This window comes from Colletotrichum higginsianum, chromosome 10 (genome assembly GCF_001672515.1).
Source record: "Colletotrichum higginsianum IMI 349063 chromosome 10, whole genome shotgun sequence".
Taxonomy (NCBI): Eukaryota; Fungi; Ascomycota; class Sordariomycetes; order Glomerellales; family Glomerellaceae; genus Colletotrichum; species Colletotrichum higginsianum.
Window position 1 is genome coordinate 362,233 of NC_030962.1, and position 15,040 is coordinate 377,272.

The following is a 15,040-nucleotide window of genomic DNA, read 5'->3' on the forward strand; positions in this document are numbered from 1 at the left end:
CCTACCCAGCTTGCAGGGTATCAACTACATCGCTTCTAGCTTCATTTCACTCTTTTAGGGATTTTCTTATGTTATCCATCTTGAGCCAAACCATAGCTCGCCTCTCAACCCCCCCAAATCACCAGTCTTTCCTTTCAACAACTAGCTGTGTGTGTCCCCTTTTGGGACATTCATCCCACCACCCATCATGAAGGCAATCGAGGCCTTTGTCGATGGGCTCAACATCCTCTCCGTCATCGTCCTCTACTCGTTGTTATGGCTCATCACCCCAAAGATGCCGAACCCGGACCCCTCGGGGCCAAAGACCAACAAGCTCTACGATGTGCTGATGCGGGTCTCATACATCATCATCTTCCTCCTCGGCTGGATTTGGTGCAGCAACGTCATGGCCCACGTCGACAAGCCGTATCTGGTCAGGTCTACCACCCATGCTATTATCTTCTCTCTCTCTCTGCATTGCTCTCATACTGACCGTTTCTAGGACGAGGTCTTCCACATCCCCCAAGCTCAGAAGTTCTGCGACGGACGATGGGACGAGTGGGATGACAAAATCACCACCCCTCCCGGCCTGTAAGTCAAATACCATCACCGTCACCATCACCGTCACCATCATCATCACCACTCCTCCCCCTCCTCCCCTTCCCACAAGCCAGACACTTCAACTGACATCCACTAGGTACATACTCTCCAAGTACTACCTCCAGATCATGATGCGGCCCGAGTGCTCCGTCCTCGACCTCCGCGGCGTCAACATCCTCGCCGTCCTGGGCGTCGGCATCCTCGCAACCCACTGCCGCCACCTCCTCGAGACCCGCCGCCCCGACGCCGCGTCCCCGGCCCCGCCCGCCGTGCTCTCCTTCCACGCCGTCCACCTCGGCTGGAACGTCGCCCTCTTCCCCGTGCTCTTCTTCTTCTCGGGCCTGTACTACACCGACGTCGTCTCCACGCTGTCCGTGCTGGTGGCCTACTACCACCACCTGCGCCGCGTGCGCGAGGAGACGAGCTCGTTCCTCAGCGACTGGACCACCGTCGTCGTCGGCGTCCTCGCCCTCCTCATGAGACAGACCAACGTCTTCTGGGTCGTCGTGTACATGGGCGGCCTGGAGGCTGTCGCTGCCGTCAAGGCCCTGCGTCCCGAGCCCGTGGCCAGGCCGATCATGTCGACCCTGGGCGACTACGTCAGGTTCTACGCCTGGCGATACTCGGTGGGGGATGTCCACGATCCGCCCCTCAACACCGCGTGGCCAGACGGTGCGTCCTCCTTTCTTCACTTGGTTCTTTTCTTGTCGGAGCCCCTTCGCTGACCGTCCCTCCAGACTTGTTCTTCTCCGCCTTGAGCATCGGCATCGCAGCCTTGGCGAACCCGCTCCGCGTCCTGAAGAAGGTCTACCCGCACATCACCGTCATGGCCCTCTTCGCCGGCTTCGTGGCCTGGAACGGTGGCGTAGTATTGGGTGAGTCTCGCCAACGGGAACAACAGTCCCTTCTCGGACCATTCTTCTGCCCACCAATTCTTTTTTTCTGTCTAACACGTCGCAGGTGACAAGTCCAACCACGTCGCGACGCTGCATCTCGCCCAGATGCTCTACATCTGGCCCCTCTTCGCCTTCTTCTCCTTCCCGCTCTTCCTCCCCTCCGCCATCGGCCTTCTCCGCTTCCTCCGCGGCGTCTTCGCTGCGGCCTCCGGGAAGAACGCTGCCAGTCCCGCAGAGCCCAGCCCCTCGACGCCGTCCCGCAAGCACACGCTGCCCGAGTCCGCCCAGACCGGCTCATCCAAGAAGCAAAAGACCCGAGCCCAAGATGAGCCGGGCCTACAGATCGCCAGCGCCCCCACGGCATCATCACCGTTCGTCAACGCCCTCCAGACACTGTTCTCATCTAAGCTCTACCATCTGCTGCTCACCCCGTCCCTCATCGTCCTGACCCTCGCCGTCATCCGCTTGAACACCATTATCCACCCCTTCACCCTCGCCGACAACAGACACTACATGTTCTACGTCTTCCGGTACACCATCCGGCGCCCGGGCCTGTTCCGTTACTACCTCGTTGTTCCCTACACCCTCGCCCGCTGGCTCTGCTGGGATACGCTCGGCGGCTGCGGCCAGGGCGGGCTCCTTTCGGACCACACGGGAGACTGCTCGGGTCGCTACACGGCCTCGCGTCCCGGCCCGTTCGAGAACAGCCCCTTCGGCAACCCAGCTCAACGTGCGCGTGCCGAGAAGCCACCGGCGACGGAACCCCTAGATGAGGCCCTCGGAGAGCAGCCCGCCCGGTCCGGCGACGCCGCCGCCGACGACGCCAACGACTCAAAGGCGGCAAAGGCACGCTACGACCCTTTCGCCATCGTCACCCTCGCCGACCCAGCGTCGCAGAGCACCGAGCCCCCGGCCTCGTCGACCGCCGTCCTGCTCCTCCTCGCCACGACGCTGTCCCTGATGACGGCGCCCCTCGTCGAGCCGCGCTATTTCATCCTCCCCTGGGTCTTCTGGCGCATCCTCGTCCCGGCCTGGCGGCTCCACGGCCACGGCCACGCTGCCGCCGCACATCCCGCCCTGGCCCGGCTCGAGCGCCTCCCGGTGCTCGGGTCCCTGGCCCGGTTCGGGAAAAGGTTCGACGTCCGGCTCGTCCTCGAGACGCTGTGGTTCGTGCTGGTCAACGTGGTCACCATGTACATCTTCCTCGCCAAGCCGTACCTGTGGAGATCCGAGGACGGCAGGGTCTTGGAGAATGGCAGGATGCAGCGCTTCATGTGGTGAGAGAGCATGTCTGTCACCAAGCCGCGCGATCGGCAAGAAGGCGGTTTTGCTTGACTTGAAGTGAAGACACACCGCAGACCATGCGGAATTCACGACTGGATCATAGGAAAAGAATTCAACAAAGAAATGAAAATGAAACGAGACACTTCCGTCCCCGGTTGTTTCGCTTAACATGATGCTTTTTCTTGTGCACTTTCATGTGCTCTACCCGTTATCGGGTTGCCTACTTGCTTCGATCCGAAAAGAGAATCATGGTTTCCCAAACGCCGTTGATCCCCGAATTCCCTTGTGGATTCGATATGTCTCCCTCCCAGATGTATCATTTCGATTTGTTTGTCGATAATGCCGAGTCCCTTGTCCTGCCTATGTACCCAAGTCGTGTGCCATCTTCATCCAGGTTTGTTCATTCTTGCAACCCCTTGCGCCGCCATCATGGCAATCGTCGTACTCTATAAACTCAGCCTGTCCAGACTGAGGCCATCGTTGCTGCGCACGCGTCGGACGACACCGAGCTTGAAGAACTTCTCTTCGCCAGCGGCGGTCCGTCCGCCGATATACCACTTATCGGCACCCAAGACGTCGCGGAACCCTTCGCTGCTACTGTCGCTGCCGCGCCGTCGGTTCGAGCCGCCGGGGATCGGGATGCCGCCTCGCGGGGAGTGTAGTGGGTACTGGTTCATGACGCCTGATGACGGGCGTGTCGCCGAGTTGGCGGTGGCGGTGCCTGCTCCGCTACTCGGCGATGCATTCGACGAGATGGCTCGGGGTGCTGAAGCGGCGGATTGAGTTGCATATGACGACGATGATGACGTCTGTGTGGAGTGCTTGTTGGGCTGTTGTGGTGAAAGCGTCGTCGCGGAGGGAGACTGCTGGCGGAAGGAGGCGAAGAAGGTGGAGAGGAAGAAGGGTCGTTGGGATGGCATCGTTGGTTGTGTCTGACCGTGATGGCGCCAGTCTCCTTCGTTCGCCGTGTGGTGATGTGATGACGCTGCGCAGATCGAGGGGGCTCTCGAGTTCGTTCGGGTGTGCGTGCGTGCGTGCGTGCGGTTCTTTTCAGTAGGAGGGGAGGAGCGCTAATATTATGTTTTGACACAAGGGGGGTGACGGGTAGGTTCCGCTGGCGAAGGGATAAAGTCAAAGAATTCGGTCGGGGACCCCTATTCTCGTGGTATGAAGTTCTTCCGGATTGCTGGAGGCTTATGCTGTCATCCGTGCCCGCACCGGGTCGATCCTGGGGCAGAGCGTCCAAGCTTGCGCTGCAAGAGGGTTTCGCACGGGGAAGAGAAATGAGGAGCCGCAGCGGCGGGAGGGGTGATGCAGGTTCGGGATCCCGGTGTTTGGCGACTGAAATATCTTGCGACGTTGGCTGAAAGGCAGTTGGATCGTCGAGTGGGAGCAGCGTGTCGCCGTCCCTGGTGGTGATATAGGGCGGTTTAGGGAGCGAAGAGTCAGTCTCGATCCTGCGGGCGGGAGTTCGATCGCAAAGGCGCTGGGGGGTGAGTGATCGGCGTGGAGGTGCAGCGCAGACGCAGGCAAGCAAGCAAGGAAGCAGAACAGGTGCTGGTTCTGAGAAGAGCGCGGGATGCGTGTGGGCGGGATGGGTAGATGGATGGATGGGGGGAGCTTTGGCGGTAGTGTATGTATGTATGTATGGACGGATATGTGTGTGCGGTCATCCAGGCCGAATCCGAATCCTGTATTTCGGGAAGAGTGCGGCGTGCGTCGGAATGCTTCGCGGGCCCTGGTCGGTCTCGATTCGACGGTGGACTTGACTCGGTCACAGAATACAATGCGGAGGGAGGGGCGAGTCGAGTCCCTCGGATGCAGTAGATGCAGGTTGCGTTGTGTGTGAGATAAAAGTCCTGACGTCGACTCACCTGTGGTGTGGCCCGCCAAACCGGAACTGGATGTGGGAGAGAGGGGGAGGGGGAGGGGAGGGGAGTCTGGAGAGGGGAGAAGGTGGAAGGGGGAAAGCCGGGGGGCACTTGGCAGGCCCGCAAATGCCAAAAGGCAGTGAGTGAGTGAGAGTAAGAGTGAGTGAGTGTGTGAGTAAGTGAGCGAGTGACTGCTGCATCGTGGGTTCGCAACCATCGCTCCTCCTGCCGCCTCTGTCGGCCAATCCCGGAAGGGGAGACTGGGCGTCACGACGGCCTGGTGTGCACGGACTGGATCCACAGTGAGTAATATTAGAGGTATGATTGGACGTAGAGACCATTGCCCACTGTTGGGTCCTAGGTAGAGAACCGATATCCGGTACGTACCTCTCCTCTTCGGCTTACCTACCTACCTACCTGTCCTGGGTACCTATGGAGACTCGGCTTCCAGAAAATGTCACTGGCGGCGTTTCCTTCCTCCAGAGTGGAAGATACGTACCCTGGGTATGCACAAAAGCCGCCTTCCTTGTCACAAGCGATCCCTATCTTATCCGAGGTCGACTCCTTCTGGTCTGTCTCAGGAATCGGAAGTGTGACCCGACATGATCAAGAGGTAATCATGATATTCACCACCCATTTCCCCATGCTCGATTTCCCCCGGATTTCTTACTCGTGGCGACTACAGGTACTCATGCAGCTCTGAAGTCAGCCATTTGCTTTAAACTCTCGCTTCCGAACTCACCTCAGTATACACAGTATACTCCCAGTCACGCACGTGTGCAAAGTCGCATGCCCACCACTCTCTTCATACTAAAGATGCCTGCTCCCTGCTGCCATGATCTGATAATCATCATTCCCGTCGAATCATCCTCCCTCCCATTGGCTGGTCTGACTAAGGCTCAGCAGCAACACGCAGATCTGGAACCGAAACGCCTGGAGACGCAGGCGGGCTGCGGCACGGCTGCACAGGATTCCAGGTCCACGAGTCGGGGGGGTGGGGGGTTTGCAGCACATGTTCGTTCCTCTAACCTGCCAGTCGCAAGTCGCAAGTCGCAAGTCGCTGTTGTTGGTGCTGGCCAGGACTGGTTCGGTCGGGCGCCGTCCAGCTTCCCGTTTGTTCGGCTGCTCGGTTTCACTCACTCTCAGCCTGGATGCCAGGCCGCGTCGTCTGCAAACCCTCCATGTTTGCTCCGTTGAACCTCCGCCTGCCAAAAGTATAGGCGCCCATCTCTCGGCCTGCATTGTGATTTCATGTCACGGCTGGGCGCCAACAGCCAAATCTCATCCTTCCACCCTTTCACCCTTTCACCCTGGCGCTCTCAGCTTCTGCGGCAGTAGCCTACATTCCCTTCGCATCGCGTCTCCAGCCTCGAGTTTCACCCGCCTTGTCTTCACTTATGTCTTCCTGGAAAGTGGCACCGACAGGCGTTCTGGGCAACGCAGTATCGAAGCAACATCGACAGATCCAAGTGTTCGGCTGTTCGCAGACGGCGGGGCAGCTGGAACGTTGAAGTGTACTTGTACTGTGTATCCGTACACCAACATTGACTTCAAAAAGGGACCCCTGGCACAGCCTGCCTGCGTTTATCGACCTCCTCGTCCGAAGTCCCAGCAGCCCACTTGCAACACGCACATTGGCTATCGTCGCCCAGATCTCTCAATGTGACATCAACCCTCAGCCGTTCGGTTGTTCCCCGCACTGGACACCGGCCACCGGGACACCCTCCCACTCCAACATCGCGGTTTGTCCCGATGTCATCAACGGCCTCACCCGTCCACCAGGTATTGTCACCGTACGGGTATGATCGTTTGTTCGTCACAAGTTCTCCAATCCCACCTTCCGGAACCTCCGAGACTGTCGGTTTCTTGTTCAGCCCTCCTCTTGCCGAGCCAGTGCCGGGCTACCGGGACATCCCCTTTCGCACCTTGATCTCATCTTACGTTCTTGATGCGTTGGAAACCTGCGGGGTTTGCGGGGTCGCATACTCTCTGGAACTCTCCGCTCCTCCGGTTTCTTGGCTGTTTGCATTTTCCTTCCTTACCTCGTGTCACTCCCCAGGGAACCAAGGCAAACGCCCTGCGAACCGAGTTTCGTGTCTGAGTAGAGCCGTTGCTAGCATGCCATCCCTGGGGCAAGTGTACGACGACGAGAGTTGTTGAACGACCAAGGCCCGTCCCGGAGTTGAAACGGGTCCGAGCACGGTATTATGCGTTCGAGCCGGTCCCGAAAGTCATCTTGATGGCCAAAGGCTTGAGGGCTTCGGTTCAATCTCACTCTCCCATACGTTTCCAGCTTCAATTACAGCTTCTGAGATCGTTACAGTCAAGGGTTGGTCAACCAACCGCCAACTCTGCGGCAAGATATGGACTCCAGCCTTTTCCCTGTGGCAGAGCTGAACTTGGCGATCCCACCCCATATAGCAGCTGCTTTCCACAGGTCTTTTTCCACCCGCTTGATGGATCGTGTGTTTGTTCCTCCCATTCCAAGGGTCCAAAGGCCCGAGATTCAATCCTATGTCTGAAGGCCATAGTGCTTGGGGGCACCTGCAGCCTTCCAATATTCCTTGTGTTACCATGGAAGCTGGGGGCCGTCTGCGGCTGAGTTGCTGGGCGCCTCTAGACAACATCTGTCCAAACCCTGCCTACACCCCTTTGGTGGCCAAAAGTGCAACTTCTTTCTTTATTCGGGAAGCCTTCTTACCTCAACAAATGCAGTGGAGGCTCAAGTATGTTGAACATGGAGCTCTTCTTAGACTTGAGACACTCTCATGTACAGCTTTTTACTCACTACATATACGTACCCTCGTGTACAGCAGGCAACAACTTGAGCCATGCAGCATGTATAGCTGAATCTAAGCCACGCAGACACAAGGCTGGCTTGAAAAAAGGAAGTAGGGTGTCCTGGCTGACACCGCGAATCTCCCTGTCATGGTGTCAGCAACTCGTTCAAGGCTGATTGGCCAGCCTTGCTTGATGCCTTGAACGAAATAGACGGCCAGGGAGGTCTGCTCCAGATGATGTGCAGAGTTCAGCTCCTTGGTTCTGGACTCGAGGCTCCGAGGAGGTTAGCCAGCACGCCTGGCAGCCCGCAGGATGATATATCTGATAATTCTCCCCCGAGAAAACCTTTCAGTGATTGCAAGACTTGCTGGCTGCCGCTATCAAAGCCTCGACGGAAATGCACTGCCCTCTATGGCACTCAAATACCAGGCCCAGATAGGGCTCGCAATCGCCGCCGTCTTTATCTGCCTCAATGTCCTCTATTTTGGCTTTGAATCCGCTATTGCCATCAAGCGAATCATTCAAGGTCTAAAACGGCCTCCAGGTTCCATAGTCAACGCGCAGTACCTTGCTCCATTGGTCATCGTCCTACTCGGCGGCATTCTCATTCCCTTCCTCTTTGTCGGCGAACGAGACCACCAAAACTCTTGCAGCGAGGATGTCGACGCGGACATCGCCGGTCGCGGCATTCGATTCGCAGCATGGACGCAGATCGGCGTCCTGCTCTTCGTCGCCCTGCTCGGCACTTTCCACAACCGCGCCACGATGGCCAAGGAGATAGGCGCCGGCCTCGTGGTGACCCATCTCTCGCTCAGCATCGCGTTGCTCATCAATCGACAATACGGCCAACTGACGACGGCCGAGCTGGTGCTCGGGTCGATGATGCTCGACGCCCAGAACAGCGCCCTGTCCATCCCGCTCGTCACGAAAGAAACGCTGGCGGCGCGCTGGCAAGTGGTCATCACAGTGGTGTGCCAGGGCTTCGGCCTTGCTCTCTTGGGCGTCATCCTGCACGACATCGGTGATGAGAAGTTGATCGTTGCCGGCTGCCGATGCGTTGCGGTTGCGTGGTGGGGTGATGTTGGCGCCGGCGTCGAGAACTGCGACCCCGCAGTCCCCTTTGTTCCCATCTTTCGCCGTCAAGACATGAGGGCACTTTGGGTCTATTACTCTTGTCGATTGATATCGTATGCCCAGAGCAGCTTCCACTCGCTGATGAACATGGAGGCTTTCCACCAAGCCGAAAACCAAACCGGAAACCAAACCGAAGGCGAAGGGATACTAAACGGCCTTACGTTCCCTCAGGTGCATTCGGAGCCGCGGTCGTGGCTCCAGAAACGGATTTTCAAGCGCAAGACGGAAAGAAAGTACGACAAGTACATGACCACCGTCTCTCTGGCATACCTCGTGTACGGCATGTTCGCCATAACGTCGATGGTCGCAGTCGAATGTGCAATGGCGAAGATCAAGCCCGGCGGGGTTGAGAAGATAACCATCGGTCAAGCAATCGCAATCGTTGTTGCTGGGGCGACCATCTTGCGAGGGGTCTGGTTGTTGCACAAGGTGCGGAACGGGGAGTGGAAGATGCCACTTGTCAATGAGACATGAGCATCAGGTTGTTCTGGGAGGCATACTTGACCTTTATTCCTTGACATAAGAATGTCCAACTAGCTACTGTCATGATGGCTTTGCTGTCTGGTGGATGGATGTGTATTGTATCGTTCCACCTAGGTGTGTATGTATCTATCTGTACGCTATGCTTGCTGGTGGTGAAGTGCAGGCTCGGCTGCTCTGCTCCCACTGTGACCCACTCTCGGCTGTCAAGCCACGGCGGGAGATATGGGCCACACCACACCACGTGACCATTTCCGAGTCAGCCGAGGCGCAAAGCCACTCCATTTCTAAGCGGAAGATTCCAGAACGCAACGTCAACCGTTCGTCCCGGGCGAAAGTGGAGTCGGCGGACGAGAGACCCCTAGAATCAACGTTCAACCCCCATCGGCGCCGAGCTTCGGTTCGCTAGCGGGGCTCCTCCCCGTAGCTGTACATACAGATAGGTACGGTCTGTATGCACTGGTGACAGCAGCGGCCACCTCACCCAGCAGCACAGCAGCACTCCGGCATACCAGCGCATCAGCATTGGCAACGGCAGCAGCAGCGGCATCAGCAGCGGCCAGCGTTTCCAGGTTGCACATTACTATTTCTTGAACGCCGCAGGGCTGAATTGCAGCGACCGGCTTGTCCAACCCCAACCCTCCTTTTCCAACCGACTCCCGCCCACGTCCAGTAACAGCTCCTCAACCCGCCGCCTCGAATCCGACTCGTCCGCCCTCCCCCCCCTCCCCCGATCGATTCGTACACTATTTCTGCCCAAGTAGAACACTCTCCTGGCTTCCGTAGCTACAGCCATCTTCCTCCAAGGTGCTCTCTACGTCAGGGTTCCCCCCTCCTTCCACTCGCCAGACTTCTGCTTCACCGAACAACAACCCCCAAGCTTGCGTAGTCCCATTCGGCAACCCTTTTCGGCCTTCTCAGCGCTTCCAACCTGCTGTCGAACCGGCTTTCTGCACTCTATTCTCCGACATATATATATACCAATCGATTGAAGCATTGCACCTGCGCTTGATTCCAATATCACGACCACCAAGACGTAAAGCACAATGTCGAGATCAATCCAACTCAAGGAAGAAGGCAACCGCCATTTCCAACAGGGCGACTATGCCGGCGCCGAGGCGCTGTACTCGAAAGCGTGAGTTTGCCCTCTTGGTCGTCCCACGATCAGACATCCTCAGCCCCGTGCGCCTGTCGCCTACCCAGCCCGCAGCCCGGACGGGGACACCACCCATAGATATAGCCTGACGCTAACGATCTGTCCCCGACAGCATCATCGCCGATCCCAAGAACCCTGCGCTCTACACCAACCGTGCCATGGCGCGTCTCAAGCTCGAAATCTGGGACGCCGTCGTCTCCGACTGCGAATCCTGCCTCGGCCTGACCCCCGACAACCTCAAGGCCCACTACTACCTCTCCCAGGCCCAGCTCGCCCTCAAGGACTACGACTCGGCCCTCACGAACGCCCTGAAGGCCCACCACCTGTGTGTCCAGACCGGCGACAAGTCTCTGGCCGCCATCACGGCACAGGTCCTGCGGTCGAAGAAGGAGCGGTGGGACTGGATGGAGAAGCGACGCACCCGGGAGGCGCGCCATCTGGAAAACGAGGTCGTCGAGATGATGGAGAAGGAGCGCGAGCAGGCCGTCGCGAGCGCCATGGACGACGGGGAGAAGAGGGAGATCGAGGCCGAGTGGGAGCAGAAGATCGAGATGCTGAGGAACACCTTTGAGAAGAGCCGATCGTCCGAGGAGAAGAGGCGCGAGGTCCCGGAGTGGGCCATTGACGACATCAGCTTTGGCGTCATGGTCGACCCAGTCATTGTGAGTTTGACAACCACCTTTACCCAGTTGGCATGTGACATGGACTTACGCGCTCTCGCAGACCAAAACCGGAAAGTCGTATGAGAGGGCATCCATCATGGAGCACCTGCGCCGCCACCCCAGCGACCCCCTCACCCGTGAACCCCTGCTCCCGTCGGAGCTCCGGCCCAATCTTGGTCTGAGGCATGCTTGCGAAGAGTTCCTTGAGCAGAACGGCTGGGCCGTGGACTGGTAGATCCGACCTCTGGCCCCTTCCCGCTTTCATCATATACATGTTGGCGGTATCAGTTTGTTCTCTTGCGAATGCATAGCACGGCGTTTTGGAGTTGGCTGCAAACGAGATGGTGAGTTGGGCATGAATTGCTACTTGGCAACCTTTTGCAGCCTGTGGTTATCTCTTGGGATTCTGCCCTGAAGGCTTTCGATATACCACGTTTAATTCACTACTACTGGTCCTTTGTAGCACTTGAGACTGATGCTTTTTGTGACAAGGTTGGGTTGGTTGGCAAAGGGCATTGATGTTCCCATGCTACAGTAACCTTTCAAGTGCGCCTTTGGCTCTGCAGTATCATTGATGTCACTGTTCACTTGGCCACCTGCTCCCCTCTACATTGCCGACCTTCGTTGCCACCATCAAGGGCCATTTTGATATTGGATGTAATGATTTTCCAGCTGCAGAGCTGACAGAGGAACTTCTCATTGACCTGGTTCAGAAGGGATGCCTCCACCAAGGCCTGAGTTTTGGTTATGCAGCTTTGGGGGGGGGGGGGGGGGGGGGGGGGGAGAACCTGTTACTATGACCTTGGCAAGCAACGAGACAGCTGAAGAGAGGTCAAAACCGACGCTCCATGAGAAGTTGCAAGCCGTCAGGGGCGCCATTCGATCGGCAGGCCCATTCAGCATGGAATTCGTCTCTCTATGATCAGAGACAAACCGGGTTCGTTAATGCAGAATCCGCACTCGACAGTGTGGACCGGCCGGATCATTCCATCAACATCACTCGACTTTCAGTCAACGGAACTCGACATGGTGTCGTTTTTAATGCTTCAGCTTCCACACGAATCAGAAAGCTAGAGGGGAGCAGGCTACATAGTTCTCGACCAAGGTATCTTTCAACGTTCAAATTTCAACGAATCCGCACGACAGCGGCATGCCACTCCCATGGAAAACCTCGTCAATCTACGCCGCACGGTCACGGATGATATCTGCTGCCTATGGAACATCATTTTTAGTACCAGGAACGCCAGACAAAAGAGGCCCGTCTTCGGGGGTTTGCATCAACTCACCTTCTCGGCAACGGCGTAGACCGTGGTCATGATGTGCGTCGCGGGCACCAGGGGCATGACGCTGGCGTCCACCACGCGCAGGCCGCTGACGCCGTAGACCCTCAGCTCGGCGTCGACGACGCCGCCCTCCTCCCTCGGGCCCAGCTTGCAGGTGCCGACGGGGTGGAACAGGGTGGCGCTCTGCTGGCGGACGAAGTCGGCGATGGCGGCGTCGGCGGTCACGTTGGCGCCGGGGACGGCCTCGAAGGGCTGCAGCGCCCCGATGGCGGCGGTGGCCGTGAGGGTGCGGGTGAACTTGACCGCCTCGACCATGAAGGAGACGTCGAGCGGGTTCCTGAGGAACGCGGCGTCCCCGAGGGGCGCGTCGAAGGTGCTGGAGGAGGCGGCCTTGAGGCTGCCGCGCGAGTACGGGTGCTGCAGGCCGAGGACCATCACGCCGCCGTCCCAGATGACCTCGAGGAGGGCCGAGTCGTCGGCCAGGAGACGCTCGTTGAGCACCTTGTGCTGCGCCTGGTATCCCCTGACGACCTCGGCCGGGGTGTCCGCGGGCAGGAACGCGGTCCCGTCCTGGGCCGCGGCCTGGGAGCTGAGCGTCTCGCCCGCCTTGGAGTAGGTGGACAGAGGGAGAAAGGCGAGAAAGTCGCCGGTGGGGGAGCTCAGGGGGCCGTTCTGCTGGCTGTCGTACTGGGCCCGGGCCTCGGCGGCGAAGGTGGCGTTGCTCTGCAGCAGGGAGCTCGAGGACAGGGTGGTGTTGACTAGCGTTTTCGCACATGTCAGTCTTCCATCACACAACGAGCGTTCTTCCTATCAGACGAGCAGAACAGGTCTGTCTTACTCGTGTTGACCACAGCCAAGAAGACGTGATCGTGGAGGTTCTGGCCCACGGCGGGGAGGTCGACGACGGTCGGCACGTTGATGCTGGCGTGGAGGGCGGGATCGCCGATGCCGGAAACCTGGAGGATCTGAGGGGTGTGGAACGTCCCAGCAGCAAGAATCACTTCTCTGTTCACGTTGGCGGTCTGGACCTCGGCTTCCTTGCTGGCGGCGAACTGGAGAGGACGAACGGATGATGATTAGTTGTGACGGAGACTCTTCCCCACCCGACCTCGAGGCAAACTCACCTCGACCCCAGTCGCCTTGACGGCATCTCCCATGCCAGTGGTGACAACCCTGGTAACCTGGCGTCCTGTCAGGAGGTGCAGGTTGGGGCGCTCGGTGAAGCCGTCGTAGTAGGCCTCCCGGGCAGAGGAACGGGTCGCGGTCTTGGGGTCCTGGTTGTGAGGGCAGAAGTAACCGCCGATGGGGCTCCCGTTGGCCTGGTCCTTCGCGATGGTGATGCCGAGCTCCTTGACGGCGTCGATCATGAACTCTGTGCAGCAGACTGTTAGACGAGTCGTGCCTATCAACGTATATACTTTGGCGGGTTGTAACTCAACTGGTAGTGGGCCAGAAGAAAGGCGAGTAGGTCACCTGCATCAGCCCGTCGTTTCCATGGGCAGAATCGTCGACCTCAACGCCCCATTCGGCCGCGATCTCGGCAGTCGGAGGCGTGAACTTTTCGTTCTGGTTGTGACGGTGTTAGAGCCAAGTTCGCAACCAGGACCTCAGAAAGCTGTGCAACTCACCTTTTTGAAATAGGGGAGCAGAGTCTCCCAGTTCCACCCTTTCGCTCCCAGGCTCTCCCAGCGATCGTAGTCGGATTTAGACCCGCGGTCGAAGACCATCCGGTTGAGCTTGGTTGAGCCGCCCACTACCTTTCCTTGGGGGATCGGAACGACCCGGCCGCCCAGCGCGTCGTTGGCGACATAAGTCGTGTTCCAGTCGTATTTCGACCCAATCGCGCCACCGGCAAGCCCAGGAATCCTGACGGAGTCCTCGCCTTCGTCACTAAAAGAACCGTGTTAGACATGCCATGTTAGGATGTCAGTGCCACTGGGGGTTGGCGGCTCACAGTTCACCCGCCTCAATGACGAGAACAGTCACCTCTGGCCCAGAGTCAGCTTGGTTGCTCGACAACTACTTTTACAGAGTTGAATCATACTTGGGTCTTCGGAAAGTCGGTTGGCTACTGTGAGGCCACTGGCACCGGCGCCAACAACAACGTAGTCGTAGCTAGGCAACAGCTGTGTGTCGTTCTGTTTCTTGAGGCAGCCTGAAGGAGGGGACGGACGGGCAAGCGCTCCGAAGAGCGGCATTGCTGCCACAGCAACAGCCATCTTCACGACGTACGCCATGGTGACTGGAGCTTGAAAGATACGTTCAAAAGTGATGGGCGAACTACACCGTAAGGTTTCCGCTTATGTACAAGGGTGTTGAGAACGAGTGATGGGGCGATGGGAGACGTGGAGAGTTGCAGAACTGTGTTGACTCGGGACGACCCGATATATGGCCTGGCTAGCCCACGAAGATCAGACTGATTCACTACACAGCTTGCTCGATCTTGCCTGTCATCCGAGCTGCCGGTCTCGTTTGCCGGACATAAACCTACTTCTCCACCAGGTTCAGGGGCGCAAGCGAGCAATACACGCTGCCGTCGTCGGACAAACGACATATTGGCAAGGCAGTACCACGTAACACCTCTTAGAACCGGTAGAACGATCCAGGAAGAGACTAGGCGGGGCTACGCGAAGGGAACGTAAGCATACAACCAAGGACGGTCAGGAGAGCTCTTCTAAGCTCAGATCCAGGGTATATGGGTAGGGTCTCGGGGGTGGCGCAATGGACGTAGCGTGTTAGCGATTTCTCGGTCAGCAACTAACAGCTGCCACCGCTAAACGTGGTTGACATGCGGTGTGGAGCCGAGCCGGTTTCCGGGACAGGTCATCCTGAGATTGCAGCTGGGAGGCGGCCTGCGAGAAATCTGCCGAAGCATGGGTTTTGAATCGTCTAGCTTCATGCTGGCTGGGACGGG

At 58.1% G+C, this 15,040-nt stretch overlaps 6 protein-coding genes across 6 annotated transcripts; 3 read left to right on the forward strand and 3 right to left on the reverse strand.

Annotated features, from left to right (window-relative positions):
• Positions 1 to 187: 187 nt before the first annotated feature.
• On the forward strand, positions 188 to 2,756 carry CH63R_13556 (DIE2/ALG10 family protein; the record flags this gene model as incomplete). The annotated part of the gene is made up of 5 exons (XM_018308530.1): positions 188 to 412; positions 482 to 570; positions 677 to 1,251; positions 1,317 to 1,454; positions 1,540 to 2,756. The coding sequence occupies 5 exons, from the start codon at positions 188 to 190 to the stop codon at positions 2,754 to 2,756; spliced, it is 2,244 nt and encodes a 747-aa protein (XP_018150848.1).
• A 449-nt stretch (positions 2,757 to 3,205) lies between these two features.
• Positions 3,206 to 3,679, reverse strand: CH63R_13557 (uncharacterized protein; the record flags this gene model as incomplete). Its single annotated transcript, XM_018308531.1, has 1 exon — positions 3,206 to 3,679. One exon carries the CDS (start codon positions 3,677 to 3,679, stop codon positions 3,206 to 3,208), a length of 474 nt encoding a protein of 157 aa, XP_018150849.1.
• Positions 3,680 to 7,822: 4,143 nt separating this feature from the next.
• Positions 7,823 to 9,019, forward strand: CH63R_13558 (uncharacterized protein; the record flags this gene model as incomplete). The annotated part of the gene is made up of 1 exon (XM_018308532.1): positions 7,823 to 9,019. The coding sequence occupies one exon, from the start codon at positions 7,823 to 7,825 to the stop codon at positions 9,017 to 9,019; it is 1,197 nt and encodes a 398-aa protein (XP_018150850.1).
• A 380-nt stretch (positions 9,020 to 9,399) lies between these two features.
• Positions 9,400 to 9,606, reverse strand: CH63R_13559 (uncharacterized protein; the record flags this gene model as incomplete). Its single annotated transcript, XM_018308533.1, has 1 exon — positions 9,400 to 9,606. One exon carries the CDS (start codon positions 9,604 to 9,606, stop codon positions 9,400 to 9,402), a length of 207 nt encoding a protein of 68 aa, XP_018150851.1.
• Positions 9,607 to 10,071: 465 nt separating this feature from the next.
• On the forward strand, positions 10,072 to 11,078 carry CH63R_13560 (U-box domain-containing protein; the record flags this gene model as incomplete). The annotated part of the gene is made up of 3 exons (XM_018308534.1): positions 10,072 to 10,160; positions 10,294 to 10,843; positions 10,905 to 11,078. The coding sequence occupies 3 exons, from the start codon at positions 10,072 to 10,074 to the stop codon at positions 11,076 to 11,078; spliced, it is 813 nt and encodes a 270-aa protein (XP_018150852.1).
• Positions 11,079 to 12,022: 944 nt separating this feature from the next.
• CH63R_13561 (Gmc oxidoreductase) lies at positions 12,023 to 14,363 on the reverse strand (the record flags this gene model as incomplete). Its single annotated transcript, XM_018308535.1, has 8 exons — positions 12,023 to 12,055; positions 12,130 to 12,884; positions 12,965 to 13,178; positions 13,251 to 13,510; positions 13,566 to 13,692; positions 13,755 to 14,016; positions 14,081 to 14,114; positions 14,171 to 14,363. 8 exons carry the CDS (start codon positions 14,361 to 14,363, stop codon positions 12,023 to 12,025), a joined length of 1,878 nt encoding a protein of 625 aa, XP_018150853.1.
• Between the last annotated feature and the right edge of the window lie 677 nt (positions 14,364 to 15,040).